Below are 25,814 nucleotides of genomic sequence, written 5' to 3'. Positions count from 1 at the left end.
TGCAGTTTTTTTGTCCAGATGCTTAATGGACTGACCACGCTTTTCTGGTGGGAAGGTCCGTCCCTGCTCTCCTTTTTTTCAGCCAGTCAGGGAGGGAGGATGCTCTGATTTTACTTACCTTGATGAACTTTACTCCAGCCCATCAGCGCTCTCTCCGGTCGACACTGACTGCTCAATTGACACATGACATGCCCACCTTCAACTATGACGGACATAACTCATTCACAGTCTGTATCAGAGCGGGCAGGGAGGCTCATATCGCGGTTATTTTTTATTTCAGAAATCCACTGCTTCAGTGAACAGTATATTTTACAATAGCATAGCAGCTTACCACAGTATAGCATCCAATATATATTATTATATAGATTTCTCTATGTGTTAGCTCATGCAAGGGACTGTTGCTGACAGAAAGGCTATGGTATGGTATTTGATTGTATAGCTATAACAAGAATGTGATTTAAACTGTACTACACAGCCTGTGATGCGCACACTGACACAATATGTGTAAAAGCAGCAGATTGTGGAGGAAAATGCATAGTGCATAGTTATGCTAGAGAAAGAGCTGGGTTGCATTGTTATGCGAAGGTCAAAGGGATAAAGTAATAGATTATGCATGGACAGTTTTTTGCTTAGAGCGCTGTGCACGGTTAGTAGACAACAGCCTGCTGTGCCAGAGTGCACAGCTGCACTGAGATGAGTCTAGCTTCTGAGAAATTGGGAAATCTGAGCCAAGATGGTGGACAGGACCCCCCCATATGTGGGATAGTGGAACGCGATTTCTCCAGCATGGAGGATTCAGAGCAGGGGTCAAAGATCTGTATTGGATAAAGTAACATGTAAATGGTGATCGATGGGGCTTTTATAATGGATATTTAGCAATTATGGATATTAATACGTGATTTCACAAACAGTTTATTTTCTGTAATTGCTCTGATTGCCAGGTCGGAGTAAGGCAGTGTCTCACTTGTTCTTCTTTACTCCTCCCACTCATACCTATTTCTGCAGTGGATTCTGGTCATGTATGTAATTTTCAGAGCATATGTATACATGTATGGGTGTATGTATGTGTGTGTGCCTGTCTCATACCCCAATGCATTACCATGAGCGTGAGATACAATGTTCAGAAGAGCATAATGTATGTGCGTCTCCCCCACTCTTTGGATTAATCTCTGTCGACCTCTCTCCGGTCCTCCTCCCCTTATCTGGTCTTCCATGAACGCACATTTCTGACATTCAGTCCAACTAGAATAACAGTAATCGCCTGCTCATTAGGGCTGTTGTACTTTTCATCATGCCTGGTTTGTCTTAATTCCACAAGCTTCCCACGTTCTCTGACAGCCAGGCAAGATGCAGAAGGCCTTCTCTGGCACACATGCAGGAGGGGATTAATTAAATTTTCAATAGGAGAGGAAATGCCAACAGGGCCAATGATGAAGAAGTCATGTAAGGCAATAAGTTATGCAAAATCATAAGCAGCAAAGACGAACAGAGAGGAGGAATAAAGCAGGATAGGCAGAGACAAAAGACTCTAAGGGATGTTACTGCTTTGGAAGGGCACTATAAACCTCTGATAAAATGCTGTGTAATCCCTGGTCACTGACATCCGCTGTGAGTTTGCCTGGCTTTTTACAGCCGCGCGGTCAAGTCTGCAGCTCTGTTCTGGACTGGGAGCCGCCTCACACTCTCTTGCTCTTTCTGTGCGTCTCTCTGGGGGATGGGATTACCCGTGGGGATCCCCAGCAGATCCCGAACAAGTGTGAAAAGCCCATCAGAGACCTGTGAAAACTGTAGGCCGCATGGTTCCACATGGAGAAAGTGCTGCTGCCCCCTCTTCTCTCTCTCTCTCTCTCTCTCTCTCTCTTTGACCTTTCCACTCTCTTTCCTTTGTTCTCACTTCCTCTTTCATTATGCTCACCCATCTTTCACCTTCCCCTCCCTGACTCTAAAATCTGCTCCTGTGCACACCTTAACCAGTCCAATAAAGGTTGTAGGTTCAGATTAATCAAAGTATGTCTGTGTGGCTTCTTTTTTTTTTTTTTCTGTTGTTTTTTTTTACTCTCATGCAATCTTGCTCACACACACAACTTAAAGCCCGTAAGTGACGATAATACACATTTCCCATTAATCTTGCACCACAGGATAAAATGAAAGAAAGACACATTTCCTGGCTTTCTAATATTAAAGCTTGTTACTTCCTTTACTTCCTTTTTATGTATTCAGATACACACACACGCATACCTCCACATATTTTTTTAGGCAGCGGGGCTTTTAAACAATCATGGGTGTAGTACCCAGCCAAGGTCACTTTAGGTTCTCGGTATTCCGCCGTAAAACTGGAACGTAGGTAGAACAGGAATCTGGCTTTTGGCCTTTTTTTTGTGCAGAGGAACAGTATGATAAACTTCACCCCACGGCAGCTGTTACTGTCACTGAAATCATAACTATCACAACTACAAACTCTACCGTATATATTATAAATATGATATAATTAACAATTTCCCAGTGATGAAACGAAAACTACCTCCTATCTGTATTCATTCACCGCTGACATAAACAGCTGTACCCCGGCAAAGCAAATTAGAAGTAATGCGGTCCACAACTACTGAATTTAAATGAGAGTTACTTGCTGCCACCTGGTGTCGATCATGCGTTCTCACTTATTTTCTGCTGTAATAAAGCACTGCCAACACTGCATTGTTTCAGTAAAGGTCACATTTATTCTTTCCAGGGGGAATTCCTCAGCTTGAGTGTGTAACAAAATGCATGAGAAGAACAAGAAAGAGAGATATTCAGCAATGACAGGTGTTGAAGCTGAGATTCTTACATTGTAGTTACAAAACGGCTTCAAATGATCTGATGGGGCATTGAAGACAAATGCACAAACAGCGAACAAGAACAGGATTTACTATCAGACGTGTGTATGTGTGCGTATTTGTGCACATGAGGTCCGTGGCAGGAAGTCCTAGATGGATCTTCTCTCCTGCCTGAACTGTTTCCTCCCTGGAGAATGTGGGTTTGCAGAGTGAACATCTTTGTGCGGTGGACGTGCTCACTTCTTCTTCTCCTGCTTTTCGTTGAACTCCAGGAAGAAGTCATTACAGGCCACAGTAAGAGCTCCAACCAGTATGATGAACTCTGTGAAATCCACCTCCCCGTCGTTGTTGGAGTCCAGGTCTCCCATGACCTTATCCACGGCCTCCCTGTCCTGGGCATTCTGCATGTGTGAGGAGGAGATAAAACATCTGTTTAACAACACATTACTTAATAATAATAATAATAATAATACATTTTATTTAAAAGCGCTTTTCAAGATACTCAAAGACACTTTACATAAAAAGCACATCAAATTAGCAAAACAATGTGAAATATAACATCAAAAACACAATAAACTGAGCTAAACATTAAAAGCAATTTTAAAAAGGTGTGTTTTTGTCAGAGATTTGAAGGTAGGAAGGTCGGTACAGTCGCGGATGTGTTTGGGGAGAGAGTTCCAGAGGGAGGGGGCAGCTGCAGAGAAGGCTCTGTCGCCCCAGGTTCGTTACTTGTGTGTGCATCTTGCATTGCCAAGTGTGTACATGTGCTGCCTTACCCCCAGGTAGCTGCCGAGCTCTGTGGTCAGCATCTCTTTGAGCTCAGCTCTGCTCAGTGTGTATTTGTCCCCCTCATTTCCAGAGTACTTGTGGAAGGTCTGGATCATGAGCTGCATGGCGTTCTCCAGGGTGGAGGCGTTCTCTGAGTTGGGCAAAGACATTCTGGAAAGGGGCAGACGTAAAACGGTGAGAGGATACAGCAAAAGCAGTCCGGGTCAGTAGCTCTGCATGCAGAATGTGCTCTGTCAAGCATAGAGGATGAGTCTAATGCAGACAAATCAATAAAGCCTTCCTCTGTCGTTCTCTCTCTCGTACAACAATGCACGCACTCTCTTTCTTAGACACACTGCCAGGCCAGCTGGTAGATAAACAGGCAGATAGATGCATGGACAAACAAGTATATAAAAGTAGAGTGCAACACAATCACTGACATAGCTACAAACTAAAGCATTATTTGACCTAAACCCCAGAATTAAGTTTGCTCTTTTTCCTATTCAGGAGTGTTTCCTCTCTGCTAGCAGCCCTGATAAGATTTTGCTGTAGATACTCTGATCCTCCGCCTGTTAGTTGCCCAGCGTGTGGACCTCTGGGAGTCAGGACATAGTCAGCAGCCGGACATGTGAGCCAACTGATAAGAGTGAAACTCTACGCTGGTTAAACCCAAGCCCAAGCGGAGGAGGAGATGTAACCAGGACTCACAGAGGCAACCTGACCTGGCTTTTACTTCAGCTCCACCGGATGGCACAAAACACCGCAAACAGGTGTAAGTTCTTGCCTTTCTTCAACCTGCATCACCTCTGAACTGTGAGGGCTTTCCCCAACCGCCAATCACAGTTTACATCCGCCTTATTCCATGGACCCAATTTTCTAAAATGCCATGAATCAGCAGCAGAAGGAATGCTGAGAAGGGCATTTTTGGCTTACTCTGTCCTGCTGCTGCCCTGTTAACATGATAAATTAAGGTTTCACACCTTATCTGTAGATAAACAGAAGTCTCTTCCTCTCTTTGTTGTGGCTTTCCACAAATACTTTCAACAGGCAGATCACTTGCTAATAACATCATGCACTGGCTGTAAAACTCAGCTCGTAGTAACAACGGTCAGACACAAACCTCAGAGAAACTTACGTGAGCGGAGGACTAGTGCTGGCCTGCTGTTCGGATGCAGTGAGAGAAGGCAAGAGCGACTGATGAGGAGGATGAGCACTACGGCGTCTTAAATACATCCCTCACTCCACCCATCCTACCTCTCTCCCTCCTTCCACCTGTCGCCCCTCTCCTCCGACCCATCCCCCCTTCTCATTTCCACCGTCTCCTTTTACGCATCAGACACCTGCCATCCGCTAAGTGGGCACACACAAGATCCTCCTGCTTGTCAGAGATGACATATGCACAGAAAACACTACTGGTACAGTAACTGCACAAGGACATTAGGTAAATTGATGTTCCCATAATTTGACCACAAGCTGTCTTGTGTATTTAAGTGTTGTTCTTAGATGTCATCCTGCATGAAGGTTAAGTAACTCAACAGACTGAAAACAGTGAGCTAGAGAATAACACAGACTTCGATCATCTCACTAGACCAATAGTATTTCATGAACCCAGTGGAATGTGGTGCAGTGACAATGACATATCACTTAGTATGTTAGAGCTTGCCATTGTGAGAAAGGATAATCCAGCCACTCTGTTGCGCAAACCGTTTTGTAGTTCATGTCAAAACAAAGGACAGGCTTGATGGGAGTGCTAAAATAAATACAGAACTCAGACAAAGATATGCCGTATGAGTCTTGTTATACGCAAACAAATATAAAGTGTTGGGGCGAGTGTTGCCGTAGGGTGTTTACTGCAGGAGATGGGGGCTTATGTCTGATACATTATCCGAAGGATCAGAGTAGCGCCGATGAATGGAACCATCACACCTGGCAGCCATGCAGAGAAATCCCCACACAAAGGAAAACAAGACAATGCAAGGACACACACACACACACACACAGACAGACAGACACACACACACTTTCACAAACATATCCACACCTTAAGCTCAAAAATGTGTTACATATACGCAGTTTGCATGTACAAAATACCTCAAATAACAAGCCTGAACACAGACACATTTGAACTGCACAGAAACATACTTTAAATAATTTAGATCATGTACCCATCAGACTTAAAGTAGTGGAGAGAGCCAAAGAATATGAAAATGAAATATATATATGAATATATATATGAAATGAATATATATAAAATATATACAGTATAATGAATGTTCTGCAAGATAATACTCATAAACAATATTAATGTAAGTAATGCACGTTTATTTCAAGATTTGTATGTTTAAATGTGCCTTTGCTGCAGTACACTTTGCACGATTGCACGCACTGTAAGTGTGTATGTATAGTGTTGCAGTGGGGAGGACGGTGCACAATAGGAAGCCCATACTGTATGTCAGGGTCTGGTTGCAATAGTCGACGCATCCAAGGGCTGCTGAGTTTGACTAGTCAGGGATGTCGAGGCTATATTTAGCAAGTGTTGTTGGTAGCTGAAGGAGCAGATATCATTGCACCTATTCCTGTGGAACAATGTCAAACCTTATCAGGGAAACCGCCGTGCGTCAAAGGAAAGCAGTTTGACACTTAATAGAAACAAGTGGAACAATCACGACAAGAGCATACAGTTTTAATATAAAGCTTTTATTTTTGAAAACACCATCAGCATCCTGTGAACAATTGGTATAAAAAATGACAAGCTCAGAGTCCTTCAGTGTGTCCTCGACAATGGAGATCAATGTGGTGTAAAAACAGATTTATCTGGACATACATTGAGATGCATCTCAGAGAATTATACAGCGGCTTGGTTAACGCAGTAAACATGATTATGGATTGCTGTAAAAAAAAAAAAGAAAAAAGAAAGAAAATATGTAATGGCTGAACTGTTTGAAAACGGGACAAGATATTAAAAGTTTGTATGAAGCTAGTTAATTTGCCCTGAACACTTCACAGGTGACTATGACGCGTCTGCGTTGGATCCACTCTTGCTTTCACTGAGGGACTTGGCCAAGTAGCCAATCAGAGAGAGGTATTCTGTGAAGGACACCTTTCCATCATTGTTCTCATCCAGTCCCTTCTGCATCTCTTCAATGGCGGAGGAGCTGCTTGTATCCTGAACGAGAGGTACACAGTTTTGATACACTAGAAGATTATAGCAGAAGGATGATGAATAACCACAAAGAGCCATTTACACACTTACATCCATGAGGCCACCAAGCTGTGACTTTACCAATTTCTTGAAGGATTTTGAATCTAGGTTCTCCTTCCCCCTGGAAGAACCAATAAACGTGGTCACCATTGTCTTAATGGCGGACTCCATATCGCTGTAAGACAGAGAGGCAAGGACACGAAGCAGAAAGGAGAATTTAGTGGTGGAGGCAGCACGGAGAGATATGGCCATATCTTAGAAAACAGACTCTCAAACACGATGCCGTTAGGTACAGTTCCTGTAAATATGAAAAAAACACATTTACACTGGGCCTGGAGTAGATGAAGGGCTCTTTTCATATTTAGCGGATCGCTTGGAGAATCCACTAAATATGATCTTGGAGTGCTTGATTCTGTTCAGTCATATCATATATTATAATGTAGTTAAACTGAGGAGCATTTAATTTGAAAGAAATGATGAAAAAGGTGAATACACTGATATAAAATGCATTTAATTTGAAATGTCATATCAGACAGACGACCTCTCTCCACCCTCTCTCCTCAACATAAACATGTGAGAAAGGTGAGATGCTCAAATGATGTCAGCATAGAAGAGGAGGAGGGGGAGGGGGGGCAGAGGAAAGGTCCCAGCCCGGAGGCTCTCTGAGGTAAACAGAGAGAGAGAGAGGGTGTGATGGAAGACTGAAGAGAAGGGGAGTCTCTGAAGGTAAACACAATGGGAGCTGTGATCTCTGACGGTGGACATCTGATCCCCAAAAGCAAGCAGGAGGACGCAAGTTCAGATTACTGCCTAATGCCCGGCTGCCGCAGCACACCTCGTCCCACATTGAAAAACATCACCGACCAGTCAGCTGTCACCAGCAGACAGCCTGAGCACAAACTGCTGCTGCTGCTGCTGCTGCTGCTGAGGTAATCAAAAACTAAATGGAAACAAAAGCCATTTACATTTTAATCATTGCATGAAAACAATATATATATCAGCTCCTCCATCCTGCCAACTCTACATTAATGTTAATGATGTTGTACACGCTGGATATGTGACATAAACTCCACTGATGCATCTGATGTTTAAGTGGGCGGCTGATTAATACTAAACTTTTTTTCTCAGGGCATATTCTGACATGTTGCACTAAGCACAGGATACCTGCTGTAAAGAAGACGAATCTTGGGAATCTGGCACTTTTGTAGTTGTATATCTTTACAACGTGACTTCATGTGGAGTTTAAAAATCTAACGCGAAAGCACAAGTTTAAATAATGAAAGATTTGACGATGGTATTGAGCTCTATCACTCGAACGGAGGCATTACTAGTAACACCTGGGCTTTCCCTGCTATGACAAATATCTGCTGTGGAAAAAAAAAAGGGCTCCGTTGTTTGCACAAATGAACTAAAGGAAGGGAGGAAGAAGGAAGGAAGGAAGGAAGATCTCAGGAAACTAAAATTATGAAACCTTGGTGCCATTCCAAAGGCAAACACCACCCATATAAGGCAGGATTTTTGGTGCGTGTTAAACTCTGGAAAAGCAACAAAATAAAACCATAATCGAAGCTGTGTGTGTGTTGTCTTTGACGTGCACCAGTCTTTCTTTCTTTTTCAAAAAAAAAACAAAACAAATAAATAAATAAAGGAGCTGCTCACAGCTGCAAAAGCTTAAAACTAATTGCCTTCGGTAAAACAGATCCGGGGCCAAGTCGGAAAACAAACAACAAAATAAAACGATTAACTCCTACACGCTGATGTCTCCATGTGACGTACAGTTAACAGTGACATTTCTATGTTTAACTGCACACTAGCTGTAAGAGTGTAGAGTTTGTTCGTAGTAGATTCTGTGGCCTGTACGCGGTGCTGATTCTGGGAGGCTTCAGGCAAAGACATACTTGTGCTGTCCCCTGTGTGCAAACTCGTGAAATCTGTCAGGGTAGATAGAAGAGGGGGCTTTGTGGAGTACTGTCGTGCAAAATATACCAAAAGGTAGTCATCTGGAGGCCCCCCCTTCCTCTTTTATATTTTTTCCAGACTGTCTGTTCCCCGGCTAGACGATTGCAGCATGTATTTACAGTTTTATGGCCATGGATCAATGCACAATTTGAATTATACCCCGTTGCTAACAAAAAAAATAAATAAAAAAAAATAAAATAAAAAAAATCAATAAACTACGCAATATTCTTGTAAACAGTGTGAAGGAAAATGACTGTGTGGTGAATAACTGAGACACACCAAATACTTTGGTTGCAGTGTTGAGGACCAGTGCAACCTTAGACACAATTCGGCCCTTTGAAGGGTCTTTCTGGGTTATTCCCGTTAAGTTCTGTTGCCTCAACAAAGTAAAATTCCTAGGCAACTGCTCGCCGAGAACAAAAGGCCTGCATAAATGCTGCAGGATTTCCAGTGTGTATTGGAAACTGCCACGGGGGTGACCGTGGGATGGGTAATGATGATGTACGCCCGGGATGATGTTGCTGGAGTAACTTTAGACGCTGGTAAATGTCCCATCTGACACAGATGTCACACCTCAATACTTACACTATGCACCTACCCTGACCTACACACAGAGACGTGCAGTTAGACAGGCAGAAAGACAGACGCACACACACGTCTACAGGGGAACAACACCAATTAGGACTGCTGCTGCATTAACCTAATTACGGGGTGAGTGAGAGCAGGCACCCAAACCCTGGATTTGGTTTCATGTCTGCCTGCCATGCCAGCACACACTCTTTTCAACATACAAGTGATCCTGTCAACAGCATGCTGTTCATTATTATTTAATTGGTTACTATGATTGTCCCGACACCCTCCTAACATCTTCCACACGTCGAACAACACCGGTGCAACCAGAGCGCCGTGTGTGCATCTGAACGGGCCATACATCAAAACGCCTGGCAGGCCACCATCCATTAGTGTCTCCTCTGAGCGTAATGGGAAGGAAATGAAACCGAGAGGGCTCCAGTCGGAACTGGAGACATCGGGGCCGCTGAGTTACAAACAGGTAGCAGGGTTTATCTGATAAGAGGAAGTGGTGGGCCGGCCAGGAGTGTGTGCTGAGATCACATGAAGCTCTCGTACGGCTTCCCATTCAGATTCAGAGAGAGAGGAGTATGATTCCAGTTACTGGAGAAAGACAGCTCGCTGCTTTATCTGAATTCCTTGTAAGGGATTTTGTGACATTTAACTGGAATTGTGAACTGAATACATAGTCATTCAGTGTTTCAGACTGTTCGCCACTTGTAAATGTGGGCTATGAATAACCCTTTTGAATGTCTTCAGGGGACTGAAGTTGCAAAACTATCTAGGAATTCACAAGTTAAAAGGAATTTAGAGGAACATTTAAAAACATAAAGACAGCAAAGTGAATCTTTACTTGATCTGAGTGAAAAGTTCTGCAGTAAATCTGATTGTTTTATTACATATTTTGTTTCAGTGTGTGGGAGAAAGTTCTGCAATTAGGGAATTTGATATTTCTGGGAACATCTCTCTGCCTCATTTTGTGTAAAACGAGTAATGCGGTATAAGGCAGATACTTGAACTAGTTCATTCTAAAAGGAAATTACTTAAAGTGTAGAAAAGTGTTGGAAAAGTCTGCCTTGCTAAATAAGTTTCCAGCCTGGTTAGGCACAGTTCCAATAAAGCCAAACATTGTGTCACATACTGGCTTGTGTTTTATGTCTTTTTTTGTTTGCTTTAATTGTCCCCTGACAGGCTGCAGTTCATTGAGATGTCTCATACTGTCTCACTGAAATAATAACGAAGATTTTGCGCAAAAGCTGGTGAGTGATGGGGGTGTCGAAACGAGTTCTGGAGTAAGATTTTACTTGTCCCAACCAGTTTGCAGGTAAGTCAGGTGTGGCCACCCAGCCCAACCCAGCCCACCCCTGCCCTCACCACCGCACCAGATGTAAAAGACTCCCTGGTATATCTGGTGTCTGTCTAAAATAGAAACACCAAACGCAGAAAGCGCAGACCAAGCAGATCCTTGTTCTGGACTGGCATCCAGCGGGTCATGAGCATTGATTAATCTCAGAGGCTGATCAGCTCCACCCTAGTCGCCTTGTTTGCGTTAGGTGTGACTGACTCACTTCCTCCGTGGGCATGTTGCCTGTCATCGCCCAGGTCCGTGTTCCTCCTGCGCGTCATATATCTGCACCGGTCCGAAGCCATTCGAGTTTCACTACCGGAATCTTATCATAACGTCAATAATTCAGACTGATAAGAAGCAGATGCCACCGTCGTTACAATCATCAAAGTTTGACTATTTAACGGGGGTGATAATGGCCTCGGCGCACATGCCAAGACAGGGCTGTTTCATCGCCGCGCGTAACGGAGATGTCAGGGGCTTGCCCGTGTGCCACATTTACATTTAGCCCCAACTAATCCTGACAATTTGTACAGCGACCAGAGGCAGGGCTGACACACAGCGGATAAATAAGTAAACTCGGGACTCCAATTTCTCTGGAAGTGTAAAGGGATTGGAGTTAGGTTACCAAGAAGGAGAACCCGATCTCTGTGGCCACCAAGCTGGGTAATGACAACAGAGACGTGCGCAAAGTATGTAAAATTGATGGCACTGTGCAGAAAACAGCTTGAACTGTTTGTAGGTTTCCCAAGAAAACTCTTTCATTGGAGAGAAAAAAAAGTAATGGACTTTAGAGATTCTGCACAAAGTTAAAGAGCAGAAGAAAGAAAACTCACCTTTAGGACGGGAACAAGAGACCAAATGAACTATTTCTTCTATCTCCTTCTGTCTCACTGATCCTCCTCTTCAGTCTTGCGCTAGATTAAGCAGCAACGCATATCTTTTCCGTGATTTAACCTCTCCGTCCAGCCAACTTTTTTTTTTTTTCATTGTCATAGGGCGTGTGCCTAAGCGAGAAGGAATGTGGAAAGAGGCGCAGCTTAAGCAGCACCGCACATTTTCAGCAACATTTTGTCTCTTCCTCCTAGAAAACATTTGTGTATTTTTCAATGACGTTCAGCGCACACACTTGAAGTTTGTCTGCGTGCTTTGCATTAGCACGCGCATTTCTGCATTTTTTTCCCCCCAGACACAGTTTCTCCGAACGTGTAATAACAAGTGCGCGCTCGCGTTTATAGGCGCGTGTTCGCAGCTTTCCTCAATAGACAGATGCTTTGGAGCCACACCCTGAAACTCTTCAAAGAACGGAAAGATGTTGTTCAATGGGGACAAAAAGAAGCATGGAAGAATAAGAGAACACAAACGTATTCTTTACGTTTCATTAAGCTTTTATTTTTCAGTTTGAAACAACATCAACTCATGTTCTGCCGAGACCACACCTCTGTTTGTGTCCTGGAGGGAGAGGATGATTTCCAGGAATGCTTACTCACACTTATTCCCAGTTTTCAGACAATGCATTCCCACACTGCAGCTTCACTGTAGGCCTGTGACCACAAGTAGCTGTGTGTGTATGTGTGTGAGAGAAAGAGTGTGTGTGTTCGCTGGGAAAGGGCTTGGACTGGTTCTAATAGGACTGAAATTGTTCTGTTTGGCATCTGTTAGTAAGAGAGATTGTGAAAATACGCAGGATTCTGCAGCAGATACATACTTTAAGGTGTTTTCCATTTAGCTGATTAACTTTTTTTTTTTTTTTACTGCATGGCACACAGACAGCTACTGCTCATCTGGGGACACTCTATTGGCTGAACCCGCCATGCTTGCTCGCGAGATGACCAATCAGCTGCCAGAACTCCAGGAAGTTGAGCTCTCCATCATTGTTCTCGTCCAATGAGCTCATAAGCTGGTCAATGGCAGCAGGGTCCCCTGCGTTCTGGAGAGAAACGGGAAAACACATTTATTGAAAAACAAAAACAACCCCGACACTGAGTGAAGGATACTCTGGTGTGTTTTTGGTTATGTGTGCGGGGAGAGGAGACAGGGGCGAGCTGACACCGCTGGCGCACACAACAGTTAAAACATTTGTGCAACATCAGCAGAGGAGGTTTGGCACAAGAATCCATGGCTCTGTCACCATCTAGTGGCCACGGGGATACAAATAGAAACGTGGAATTTTCCACAGTTGGAAACGCAGCCCTGTATCCTTTGTTGGGCCTCAGGAACTGCTACTTTCTGTCACTGTGTTCTTGTTAAGCATGCAGAGCGCAGGCAACACAGCCAAAAGGAAGACAAGACTGGTCACTAGAGAGAAGTGTCTTTCTGAATGACAAACTTATCGCTTATGAAAGGCTACAGCAAAGCCTGTACCCCGTCCGAACACGAGAGAGATCATCCCTGGAGTGGAAAGAGGGGAATATTTTAAGCCCGGGATATGATTCAAAGGTACAGTACAAGGCCACAGCCGTTAAAGTCTGCTACACAAATAAGAGATGACTAACACTTAATTACATGCTCACAGGAAAAACATCCAATGTGGTCTCCAGATGATACCCATTTCAGTACGGCTGTGCCCCTGTGAGACTGCTATTTTGCTGGCAAACCTGGTCTCCCTGTTAGTGCTGAAAGTACTGTGGCTGTAGTGGACTCGTGTCTTTTTAACTGGCAGCGGAGTATCTCATCAAAATATGCTGTGTTTTTGTCAGCAAAGTGTTTAATGTGAAGTTACAGTGACAGAGGAAGTAATAAGTTCAGTCTTTCAACGCTTGTTAGTCGGTTAGTTGAATCAGTTCAGTGCTGGGTTACAGACACACACGTTTGTATGGATCTTTGTGAGGAAATTCAGTGACATCCTAAACTAAACCCTCCTATTTAAGTATCTTACCGCAACCCTACCCTAACCTGAATCTAATTCTAACCTTAAGCCTAAATGCAGGCCTTTACTGTCTAACAGCCCTTTGAAAGGGAGGACAAAGTAATTAAAACATCTATGGATGTAGATTGTGGCGTGAAGACCTTTGATCTACTGTACAATAGTAAAATGGTACGAATCTGTTTGTTTAACCCACACCCATTACCTTGACAAAGTTAGGGAGCTCTGACGTGACAAGTCTGCAAAACTCATCTCTGCTCAGCGTCTCAGAAGAACCATCACTGCCGGCGTATGCCTTGAACTGGGACACCAGCACACCGATGGCAGACTCCATTATAACCTTGAAGACAGAGAGGAAGCGTTAAGTCCTGTTGATCATAACATTAATTTCCAGAATCATCTAATTTCTGATGCAAATTAGGTTCTCGCTCGGATAAAAGAGATGCCTGTGTCAATAAGAGACAGCGTCATTAACTAGAATTTGATCTGCAGACAAAGATCTTAGAGACTCACCAGCTCAGGTATGTGTGTAGGTCTGCTGTGAGGGAACAAGTCGTCCTTGTCTTTTTCTAGCCTGCCTCTCTTGGTAAAGAAAATAAATCATTGCAACCAGTAAAATATAAACCACGTTTCCACTAAACCACTAACCTTTTTCCGTGACATAACTGCATTTTCGGATGCAATTGTTACGGAAACCGGAGCAAGGACAGGTTAAATATACTACAACGCTGAGCATAAATAGTTAGTATTTTCAGTGTTTGCTCCGTTCATGCCAGTGCATGGATGATTGCCTAATCTTTTCCCTTCTTGTGTATGAGAATTCAGCTCTGAGTGGAATGCTGTAGAGAGCAAAAAGAAAACAGTAAATCAGATATAACTATACAGTCTGTGTTATAAAAACTTTGGAGAATGAGGCACCTGGGTTTTACCACAGAAAAGTCGTATTACTTTAGCTCTGACAGGATGTGCACAGTAGGCATATTAGGGAGACAGTTAGTGCTGAAAAGAACTTCAGCTTGATCATCCAAGTATTCTCACACTTAGGTTTGGTGTCTCAGCTGTATGACACAAACACACCTAACTACACTAATCAGGCATAACATTATGACCACTGACAGGAGAAGTGAATAACATCGACCATTTTATGACAATTCATTGTTCTGCTGGGAAAACTTTTGGACCTTCATGTGGATGTTACTCAAACATGTACCACCCACCTAGACCAGACCAGGCACCCCCATCCCATAGCAATGACATTCCTTGATGGCAGCAGCCATCCCCAGCAGGATGCAGCCTGACACAGGCACACACACAAAAAGGAACAACTAAAATAAAAACATTAAGGACAACACAAGGTGTTGACCTGGCCTCCAAATTCACTAGATCCCAAACTGATCAAGTATCTGTGGGATGATCCACAGAGGCCCCTACCAGGACCCAAAGGCCCTCACTAACAACATTCACAAGGGAGACTTACACATTATTAGGAAGGTGTTCATAATGTTATGCCTGATCAGTGTATATCTCTATACACCTGTACCAGCAGTCTACAGTTCTCCCCAGTCATCATTGAAAGAGGAGGGTGCAGCACAAAGCAAATAGCTAAGAGTGGACTGAGAAATTGTTCTGCTCTATTCAGTGCTATAAGAGCATCAAGACTTTCCACTGGGAACGGCTACTAAGTGCCTTATAACTAATAGTTTCCGCAGGCGTGTCTGTATCTAAGGACATGTCTTAATGTCATCTCAAAACATAGTTCATATGTTGAAATTCTTGACTGTGTCCACATTTGGACATTGAGACAGGCATTTAGCTTTAAAGGTTTCACACTGAAAATATAACAAGTGAAGAGAAACTTCAGAGTACTGTAGCAGTGCCACAGAGCTTTATTACAGGTGCCTCCTCTTTCAGGTGCAGCTATTCACAGACTTTATCAGGTAGTCTGTAGTCGGTATGTTACAGAGAAGTCAGGGGACATACTGTTTGGGTACTCTATATGTGTTTCTGTTTGTGGGATATAATAAAGCTATACTGCAGCAGTTGTATTATACCATGAGGAGGGATGGATATGGTCACTTATGGAAAAAGCTAAATAATTAACCAGGTCAGTAATCCACTCACAGGCTTAATAATTGACCGAAGCAACACTCTGAGACTGAATAACGTAAAGCCACCGTCATGTCAACCTCACCCTCTTTTCCACTCCCTTTCCTCTGGTGCCATTGGTCAGGTTGTTGCTTCACATACCTAGATGATTCAAAAGGAAAAGGAAGAAGGCAGAAAGGGGCAATCCCACACAAATGTCTGTCAGTTTGAGACAACTAGTTACTACTTCTACTGATGCTTAACAGAAATTGAGGAGCTGGTTGCTATAACAACCATAAACCTTTACACTGTTTGATAAAAATAAAGATCTCATCTTTTTATTCTTGCAGAATCATTAAGATCAAATTCAAATAAAATTCCACTAAGTTGAAACTACAGACACTGTTTCCTATTGTTATTCTTTAAGGATCAAGTTATCATGTCAGTTAAAAGAAGACAAAATCCAGTCATTTCATCACAGGGAGGCTTTAAATTTATTATTTTGCTCTTGTGACGAAGGGAAAACATAAACTCCCAGACATTCAAAGTTCTCTATGCTGCCACAAAGTTAACGTAGCATGTGGTTCTGCCTCAACAGCAGTCTACGTTTCATATATTCATTGGCATGTAAACAGACAAAACAATCTGCTAAGTGCTCTGACCGACCTAATCATCATAAACAAATGCTACATTCATAATAAAACAATTACTTGGACATTTTAGTGCATGACAAGAGTTCTGTACCTGAAAGGAAACACACATCGTCAACATGTCAATATCTTATGTGCCACCAGTTTTTCTTTTTCCCTATACTATGCCAGCATCACTAAAATAAATTATATATATATATTTCTAAATTTCAGCAAGTTATTAAACACATGTTTAATGCAATATGTACAAACATCAAACTATCAATGCTGCAAAAAGTGCTCACTATATCTGTTGAGCAATCCACGCTAAAGCCTGATTAAATAAAATTGTTAAGAATAAAGCTTAATTAAGTAACATATAAATATGGCATAGTGTAGATGCAGGCTTGACCAGTGAGTAGACTTCAACAGTGTTGTCTGCAGACGAAAAAGTGGAGTGTTTGAGTAAGACTGTAAAGTAAATAACAGTGTGAGACATCCAACCCAATCCAACAGGTTTACTCTGTCTTAAGTAGAAGAAGAATGCAGCACTGTGTACAGGAACCCTAAGACCTGTCTTACAAAAACACTAAGGTCTGATGTAGATGTAAGCCCTTCCTATATCACCAGGTTTCTATGTAGGTGCATGTCAAATATAACATTTGCCAAACCCAAAAGTTATGAGTTGGAAATGTTGATTGACAGGTGGAAGTGGTAAAACAAAACAGACCATCCTGCAAAAAGGATGACAAGTGGATAAATGTATACTTTGAAGCGGATGTGGTCCAATACGAAATGTTCCCTTTTGAGTAAACCCTCATCCACCCTGACTCCTCTTAGCTGCTTTTGACAGATCCATCAATCCCATCATTTCATCAGCCACGTCCTTGACTGCTCTCCTTCCTCCACTCCCCTTTGATTTTCTCTTCTTTCTCTCCAGCTCCTGGAATTGAAAACTTCTTCACGATTTCTTTCTCAAACTCCTCCATTTCTTCCTCTATAGCGCTATCTTCCTCTTCCTCTTCCTCATCCCCTTCCACCATGTCTTCCAAAATATCTCCCACATCTTCAACAAAATCGTGAAAGCTCATCTGGTCATGAACGAACACTCCGTTCTTGAAGAATTCGGTGGCTAGCTTTTTGAGCTCTTCTCTTTTGGACTCTTCCACTCCCACCTCCGCTGCCTTGGCCAGGTAGGTTTGGAGGATGGCCTCAAACTCGGGTAAGGGGACGGGGAGCAGCCGCTCAGCCCGAGCGCAGCTCTCCAACGAGTTACACTGCTGTGGTGGTTTGGGATTGTGCTGGAGGCGGTTTCTTTGCTGGAGCCAGTACTCCGGCTGTCCCATGGAGGGTCTGTGGTGTGTGTGAGAGGGCTTTTGGTCTACATACAGATGCTCTTCCTTGTGGCCATGATTACCAGCAAATTTGTGCCCATCTTTCTTTTTCTGGGAGTTCGATCCATCTTTTTTCCCATCTCCATGCTGCTTTTTCTGCTCTTTCTGTCCTCTTTTCCAATCCTCTTCTTTCTTGTTCCACTGTTCCTTTGTTTCATCCTTCCTTTTCCATTCCTTCTCATGTTTTCCATCTTTACTCTTCCACTCGTTTGACTGTTTCCTCTCATCCTTCCCTGTTCTTTCTTTCCCATAACTTTTGCTGTCTTCCCACTGTTTCCTTTCACCCTGTCCTTTTCCTTCTTTACGGTGGTCTTTGTCATTTTTATTCATCCGCTCAGTGTCTTTCTTCCATTCTTTGTTGTCTCCTTTCTTCCGCTCTTTGTTCTCTCCTTTCTCCTTCCAATCTTTCTTTGCCCACTTCTCTTTGCCACTTTCCTTGCTGCCATCTTTCACTTTCTTCCATTCTTTCTCTCCCTTCCATTCCTCCTTGACCTTGTGGCTATTCCCGTGATCCTTTCCTCCTTTCCAATCCTTGTTCTCCTCCTTTCCCTTCCACTGTTTACCCTCATCCACTTTCTCATGCTTCACCTTTCCTTTTTTCTCTTCCTTCCGTTCCTTTTTTTCACTCTTTTCTCCCCACTCTTTCTTAACTTCTCTATCCTTCCAAGGCTTTCCTTCGTCACCTCTGGTAGCCTTCTCTTTCTTCCAGTCTTTCTCCTTCCATTGTTTTGTCTCATCACCATGCCTCTTTTGCTTACTTTCCTTCATTTTCTCGTTGTCAGACATTTCCTGCTCGTATTTTTCCTTCCTTCCTTCTCTTTTACCTCCATCTTTACGTTCTTTTTTCTCTCCTTCCTTCCATGTGGACTTCTCTTCCTTCTCTTTCCACTCTGTCTTCTTTCCCATATCATATTTATCCTTCTTCAGATCCTTCTTCTTCTCCTTCTGGTCATCCAATGGTTTCCTAGCCTGACTCTCAGCAGGTACAGCTGTGGCCTGCTTGCTGTCCTCTGGCTGGCCAGTTGGGGGCGATGTAGTGGGCTTCACAGGCGCTTTAGCAGACTGACCGGGTGCTGGAAGAAACACAAAGAGTCAGTACCAATACAAAGTGTGAAGTGTTCATTCAACTAAAAGTAAGAAGAAGAAAAGAACAACTAAACTTTCCTTAGCTTTCTAATAACTATCATTCTTCCATATCTTCTACTACCCTCCCTACCTCCTCCCTTTGTACCTGAGGAGAGTTTTAATTCAGTCACAGTGGATCTCAGAGTTTCTAGTTCTTTCTGTAGGGCCGGGATAGATTCCAGCTCTTTCTTCATCCTCTCGTTCTCTTTCTGAAGGACAGGGAGAGATGCCATCTCTGTCTTCAACCTACTGTTTTCCTTCTCCACCTCCTCCCACCGCAGGCGCTCCTTTTCTCCCACTGCTGCCTGTCCCTTGGCTACTTTTAGCTCTTCATTCTGTGCCTGTTAAAAAAAAAAAGAACAGAAAAAGAGGGCTCTGTGAAAAAATTACACACTTACAGACGTGTTTACGCACAGACACACAGTTGTGTTACACACACACACACGCAGAGTGGAGATGAAGTGAGAGACAGAATGGAGTCACACCTGAAGTTGGGCTTGTAACACAGAAATTTGCTCGTTCCCCTCAGCAAGCTTATTTAGAAGCTGTAAACTGTCAGCGTCTACTGGGGCTGGAGGAACCTCTGGATTACGCCACTCCTGTCAACGAATTGCACACACAGTGTAACACACAATAGCAGGATTGTAGACGACCGTTATTGCCAGACGGGGTAGTTGTGAAGAAAGAGAGGTGTATGTGTTGATGACACGGGAAAAAACAAAAGTAGCCCATTTAGTACACAATAGCAGGAATGTTGCCAATGTGGTGGGAGGTCTGCTAAGCATATCACACTAAAAATTTCATGTTCTAGTACTCATTGTACTGTAAAATGGGTACACAAAATGACATGTATAATGAATAAAAGTTGGAGGAGAAAGAACACAGATTAGAGGGAGACATCAGACTGACCTGTTTTCCTGGTACCTCTGTATCTTTCAGCTCCCTTGTACCATAGTCACTCTCTGCAAGTCATTATGCAAAGCTTAATGTTGATGTGCATAATACAGTACACTGACAAAAAACATGCAAAAGCTTTATACTGCACAACCCACTAAAAATGTGGCAATTACACAGTCCATTGGAGGTTTTCACATTTAAACATGCACCTACTACTGAGTAGGTAAAAGGCATTTATACCACTGAATTTCATTATAAATGCACACTTTATTAAACGGTAGGCAAGGTATATTAATTGCTGGTTGAAAACCTTGTAACTCTTGTTTCAACTTTTACTTTATCCTCTATTTTTACAACATCTTTATGTTGATAATGCTTTTCTAACTGTGTAAAAATCTGAAAACAGGTGATCAACAGGATAAGCCACGGTGGTCGAGTTCAAATTAACAGTAGGGTATTCTGCCACCTTTCAGAGTTTACACGGAGGTCCTGAGTTACAAAGTTTTCTTTTGACATCAGCAAGTAAAACTCAATGCAAAAGCTCTTATCATCCCTCTCTCAAATTCACACATGTTTAAAGGTAAGGAGAGCTCTTAAAAAGATGCAAAAGTTTGTTTTTTTGGCATGCACACTCAGACATGGACACACATGCTATGGTCAAGAAAGACACACATGTGTGCACTTAACAACACACAGAAAAAACCTACCCTCATCCAGGTCCATGAAGACACCTGCAGGTTTAATACACTTAAGTCTCAGGGAACCCTTCATCCAGTCAATGCATAGTTACTTTCTACTATTTAGTATACTTCAATATGTTTAAAATCCATCTAAAATAACACTAAGCCAGGAAACACTGAATGTTCATTTTCTCAGCATGTCCTGCTGTATGATGATACCTACCTGAGAAAAAGATGGTGCCAAGGCCTACAAGAATGATAGCACCCAGGATGCACTTGTTCAAAGAGAACCCGCTGTCTTCATCTCGTTGTGGCATGTGAAACTCTTCCTCTTCGATTTCTTCCTCTCTCCTTCCGATCTGCTCCAGAGCGGCTAAGAGAGACCTTCTCCTCACCTCTGGATCTCCCTCCTCTCCCGTCTTCTCTGTCCTCTCCTCAACCACATCCGAATCATCCACGGGGGAGTCTGGAGCTGTCAAAGGGAACAGTATGAGAGCTGTTATTCTGACAAATAGGTTTCATTTATTTTATGGGTACCCCCAGAACACAAACTGTGAAAAAAGCAGATAATTTACTTCAGAGGCATTCGTTAGTCAATATTATTTTCTGACATTTGTTTTTATACATCGTTGTTGCACATTATTGGGCACAAATTATTTTCCTCTACTTACACAGTGAATATTAGCCCTTCAGCCATGGCACTGTAACTAGTCTGAGGTAAGACTTCTTGATCAGCTCTGCTGTACACTGGGTAATTTGCTCCGTTGCCATTCTGTATTTTCTTATAAACTGCATAAATAATACTTAGCTGAATAAAATAGAAAGTGATTCAAATTCTTGCTTTTGGAACTTCTGGTAAAGAACATTTCAGGTTTCCAAACAATTTGCAAATTTGCATCTTTATTACTGAAGAGCAATGGTAATATAAATGGCCACTGCGTACAATTTGCTGATGCTGAACTCCACTTGGTAAATACAAAGTGGATGAAAGTAATGCAGAGCAGAGCAAAAGAAGACTTTTTTTTGATGCTGCAGAGGTATAAGGAGCTGCAGACCAAAGTCACCACACTGCAAAAAACTTTAGAGAACCAAGTCCCTCTGAAGCCAATTTACTTCTGCAGGTGTCATGCAATGAAAAGTTTTTTCTGTCACATCATGCTCCCTTCCTCATAACAAACCACAGCCTCTCCAGACAACCTCCTGGCCCAGATACTGAGCTAGTCCATAACCAGCTGGTCCACCAAGTACACTTCAAACACAAACAGTACATTTGGCTTAGTGTCCAAAGACAGAAAGCAAAGGGTACATGAATGTTATGTGATGATCTTTGTTATTATTACAATGAGAAGCACATAATAAAAATATCACGTGACTCAAGTCATACCTTCCTGCTTTCCTAAGTCAGTTGTTTTTGGATAACGGTCCGACTCCTCCCCTTCTTGGTGTAGCTCCTCCCCATTCAGTGGAAACTCTGCACCTCCAAGGGTGTCTGTTCTCAACGGTGAGAACGGCGGCTCTTCAGGCGAGGGAGTTACGTGGGTGTAGGAGTCAGAGGATGAATTCGGGTCAGGGCTGAACTGTGCCAGGCCCTCAGGTAGGCCCTTTGGCTGGCTAACTTCATCACTGCCATGAACCAAGTTGCCAGAGACTTCCGAAGAGGAAGGAATGAGAGTATCAGTGCCAATGGTGGGCACAGAGGTTTGCTGATCTGTGCTGGAGTCTCTGCTTAGCTCCACTGATACCTTGAAATAGAAAAATCAGGACATCACTGTCAGTCAGAGGTTTTGGGGCAACCTATATTTTACACTTGTACACCTCTGAAAACAAACTATAGACTGGTATCAGCTGAAATTAGTCCCTCTCCACTTTCTGTAAGTTTCAAGTTAGAAGGATAATGTCAGAGCTGTGTGGCCATTTGGAATAAAAACACAGCCGGCTCTATCAGAATCAAGTATTCCCCACAGCTATGGGATAAACAGTTGTGTCCACTTCTTCTGCAATTCTGAAATGAATAATCCCTCAAACCATGCAACAGCAGGAGAACAGAATGCCTTCATTTTAAATTCACAGCTACATATTCAGATAAGGTTTTTACTGTTGCATAATAGAACATGATGTGTATTTCTGTCTCACCGGGCAGGCCTCCACAGGGAGCCCCTTTGCAGACTCTGCATCATTTGCAGGCTGGTTGTCGTCCCCAGAACCTGGCCCATCAAACACAGACACAGAAGGGGAGGCATTTAGGGTAGCAGCTAATTTTATTTTCCAATTGTGACTCCTTGAAATAGAGAAATTCTGACTTGTGATACTGACACCTGCCCCAGTGAGCAGAATAAGGAGCTGGTCTATTTTCACTTCTTCAATTTAATTTGATTAGAGAAGCAAAGCCATACATTAAAACAGGTTTGTGTGTTAGAAATATATATCCCCTGTGCCATTAATAATCTCTTAGACAGTGCCTAAATAAAGTGTGAACACACCTGCTGCGGATGTTCTTTCTCCATGGTGCTCTCCACCCTCTGCCAAAGGCCTCAGGGTTTCGGCAGCAGTTTCCTAGCACAAAGAGACAAGTGACAGACAGTCAAATACTGGACGCATATATATTTTTTTTAGATATGATTGTCCGTGCAGTCAATGCCAATGTGAACATAGAGAATATCTTGATTATTTCTCAGAATGACTCTCATTAACAATGTCTAGTGTCAAAGTGACACTGAACATTAAATCAGATAAAACAGCCTGGCTTATTATAGAATCCTACTTCATATTCAGGTGACCCAAAAGAAAACCAATTGGGACAAGGACTTTTCTTTATAAAAAATAAAATAGAATAAAATAAGATATTTCCAATGAGGTCATTCACAGCAACTCCACATATTCCTTTGCTCTTTAAAGAGTGATGATACCTCAGGAGTGACGATGGTCCAGCTGTTGTTTGCACTGCTGCTGCCAGACATGGCCCCCTGGAGGCCCTGCCTGTCTCCTGCAACACATCAAAAGTAACAAATTACATGATTAACAGTGGTTCAGGGAGAAGAAATCTTCAATACATCATTTGTTCACAGGACAATAACTAGTTCACTTGCTGAAAAGACAGTTAGCATGGTGCCATTAGTTGTGTACTGCCGTTTTAAGAAATTTACATCCTCCATGTTTACACATGCACGGGATTTGAATACATCCCTCTGCTATTCAGCCTCACTGTCTCTGCTAATAAAGGACCTACTGTAAGGTGTTGTATATGTCTAATGTGTGTGCATGTGGGCAGGAAGTCCGATTGTCTGGGAGCATTCAGTTCTTCATTAGTAGTTTGTGTGTGTTGTGGGCCCTGTGGTCGCCCTGGCTTTTGACTAGCTGAGAAAAGTTTTGGCAGAGACACGGGTAACTAAGGCTGGCACTATTCCGGAGATACAGACAGCTAAAAGGGCCGTCCATTTCAAGAACAGATGTCTGCAAACTACTGAGTGTATACTGTGTAACTGCACACTGCACAGGAAGTACACATTTTCAAGTAAGATAAATGATTTTTTACCACTGTAGTCTAATAGAAGTGCTAGGTATTACATTTTTATAAAGCTTTTCCTTTCCAACCCCCTAACCCCAGAGCATAACAGACAGATGCATATTTATCATGAACAGTCTGGTTTTCTTCCACGAACGCAGCACGAACGAACTAGGCCTTTAAGTTAATACCACATTGTCTGAGTAATGACACACTTCACTCCCCAAATTCAATTCTCTCCCAGCTCTGCAATTTAGGTCTCCTAATCGAGTGCCTCCCTTGAGAAGTCTACTGAATCTAGCCTCGGGCCCAAGGAGCATTGTGGAGCATATAGTGGAATGGTTTAAATAGATGCTAGCTAAATATAGCTACCATGAGATTGACTAGAGACAGAAGAGGGAGCAGGAAGAAGATGGCCGTAGGGAACACAACAGACGCAGCTGTGTATTCTGAGGACACTTTTAAAAGGATTATTTTACATGCACCACAAAGACCACAGCGTTTAACACAAAAGATTTGTTTTAACTGCCTTGTCTGGTCTTATTCTCCAATCTATATGAGTGATATACAGCTTAACCTCTAAAGCTCGAGCTTTGGGAGTTGGTGCTATATAGTACTTTGTATATTTTACAGATACTTGACAGCCTGTCTCATCTCAGTTCAACCTCCTCAAAACAAACAAGAGCCTGCCTTCAGTTGGTGTACACATGCATTTACTTCCCGAGCAAAACACAGCTACATGAATGGTTAGAGCAGCGGGTCTAATCTGACAACTGCGTCTTGGCCTCTGCAGAGAAAACTTACCAAATAAGGTCAAGAGATTAAACTACAGGATGTCCCATCAGGCCAGAGGTTTAAACTAGCTTTAGACAGAGCATCGTCAACAAAGCGGCCAGGTCGCGGAGTTATTATGCAAATAAGCTAAAGGTGTGTGAGTGCGTGTGTGTGTGTGTGACGGGAGGAGACAGGAAATGTCATATGGCGATGAACTGAAAGAAAAATAAAACTTAGCACCGAGTTAAACTCTAGTTTAAGGTCAGTCTGAGTGAGGTAAATAACTGACGGTTTGAAAGTAACACAGAAAACAAGTTAACATCAACCGTTAAAAAAAAAATAATAATAAACAAAAAAAAAATGTTCGACTTCAACCTATGAGTCAACCATCTAACCAGGAAAACGTGAAACGACGTTGGCGGTGCAGAAGAGAAACAAACAACAGAAAAGACAGCGTTAAGATGAAATAAAACGCAAAGTTAAACTCATATTCGGGTAATTCTTACCTTGGTCGACCACTTAGCTTCAGACCTCACAGTTTGTCACAGATAAAGCAGGCACTTCTGAGTCTTCCCATCCAACTTGGGAACTTGGAACATGCCTCCTGAACTCCATGATACACGCGCCCCTCGTCCAATCACAGGAGGCGTTCCCTCTGATCCCGCCCCTCGGCCTCAAGATTGACCAATAGCAGCCCAGCACCACTCTATTCCTCTGGGACATCTTCCAAGCTGACTGACACATACAGGTGATGGAGACTGGAAACATACATGTTAGAGGCGCTGGGTCATTTGAAATAAAGTGAGACCCTACAGTCAACAGGTTTGCTGCTTCCAGACTGATGCTGACCGGCCTCTACTTCCTTAAGTACACAAATAATAAAAGCATTGTCATATAACAGCCCTCCACTAATCTTAGCTTTATGAAGATTATGGAATTCACCATTTCTTTAAGATAACAGGGAAACCTATTGAATTGTCTTGTGCTGACACATGTTTCAGTTATTATGGCAACCACCTTGTAGTTAATAGGCTGGGCTTGATAATAGTAGCAGTTTTGTGTTTAATTCGACACAGTTTAACAGGACCACAAACTACATTCTCCAAAATGATCACACAATTGAATTACCACATTTCTTGCATTGTTTCAACATAAACTGAAGTGTACCTTATGAACTGGCTGGTGAGTGTATGTTAAATATAACT

General features: G+C 42.7%; 4 protein-coding genes across 8 annotated transcripts; all 4 read right to left on the bottom strand.

The window, feature by feature from the left end:
• Positions 1-2,483: 2,483 nt before the first annotated feature.
• Positions 2,484-4,755, bottom strand: s100t (S100 calcium binding protein T). Of its 2 annotated transcripts, none has more exons than XM_084557405.1 (3): positions 4,702-4,755; positions 3,590-3,752; positions 2,484-3,214 (listed from the first exon to the last, which is right to left on the bottom strand). In XM_084557405.1, exons 2-3 carry the CDS (start codon positions 3,749-3,751, stop codon positions 3,050-3,052), a joined length of 327 nt encoding a protein of 108 aa, XP_084413531.1. In that variant the 5' UTR covers position 3,752; positions 4,702-4,755; the 3' UTR covers positions 2,484-3,049. The 2 variants fall into 2 exon arrangements, with proteins under 2 accessions (XP_084413531.1, XP_084413530.1); XM_084557404.1 differs by having other exon boundaries at positions 4,717-4,750.
• A 1,505-nt stretch (positions 4,756-6,260) lies between these two features.
• On the bottom strand, positions 6,261-11,641 carry LOC311497333 (protein S100-A13). Its single transcript, XM_084557607.1, has 3 exons — positions 11,494-11,641; positions 6,835-6,958; positions 6,261-6,747 (listed from the first exon to the last, which is right to left on the bottom strand). The coding sequence occupies exons 2-3, from the start codon at positions 6,952-6,954 to the stop codon at positions 6,592-6,594; spliced, it is 276 nt and encodes a 91-aa protein (XP_084413733.1). The 5' UTR covers positions 6,955-6,958; positions 11,494-11,641; the 3' UTR covers positions 6,261-6,591.
• A 111-nt stretch (positions 11,642-11,752) lies between these two features.
• LOC311497334 (protein S100-A11-like) lies at positions 11,753-13,857 on the bottom strand (the record flags this gene model as incomplete). The annotated part of the gene is made up of 2 exons (XM_084557608.1): positions 11,753-12,587; positions 13,729-13,857. The coding sequence occupies 2 exons, from the start codon at positions 13,855-13,857 to the stop codon at positions 12,453-12,455; spliced, it is 264 nt and encodes an 87-aa protein (XP_084413734.1). The 3' UTR covers positions 11,753-12,452.
• Positions 13,858-16,032: 2,175 nt separating this feature from the next.
• pbxip1b (pre-B-cell leukemia homeobox interacting protein 1b) lies at positions 16,033-25,237 on the bottom strand (the record flags this gene model as incomplete). Of its 4 annotated transcripts, none has more annotated exons than XM_084557299.1 (11): positions 16,034-18,704; positions 18,863-19,097; positions 19,242-19,355; positions 19,666-19,718; positions 20,361-20,384; positions 20,557-20,805; positions 21,718-22,075; positions 22,467-22,537; positions 22,814-22,886; positions 23,240-23,316; positions 25,116-25,237. In XM_084557299.1, the coding sequence occupies 10 exons, from the start codon at positions 23,288-23,290 to the stop codon at positions 17,113-17,115; spliced, it is 2,820 nt and encodes a 939-aa protein (XP_084413425.1). In that variant the 3' UTR covers positions 16,034-17,112. The 4 variants fall into 4 exon arrangements, with proteins under 4 accessions (XP_084413428.1, XP_084413425.1, XP_084413426.1 ...); XM_084557301.1 differs by having other exon boundaries at positions 16,060-18,704; positions 19,007-19,097; XM_084557302.1 differs by lacking the exon at positions 25,116-25,237 and having other exon boundaries at positions 16,033-18,704; positions 23,240-23,290.
• Positions 25,238-25,814: the final 577 nt, after the last annotated feature.

Source organism: Chelon labrosus (genome assembly GCF_963514085.1).
Source record: "Chelon labrosus genome assembly, chromosome: 12".
In the NCBI taxonomy this organism is placed as follows: domain Eukaryota; kingdom Metazoa; phylum Chordata; class Actinopteri; order Mugiliformes; family Mugilidae; genus Chelon; species Chelon labrosus.
Note: the sequence above shows the minus strand (reverse complement) of the source record. Positions and strands in the feature narration are given on the sequence as shown.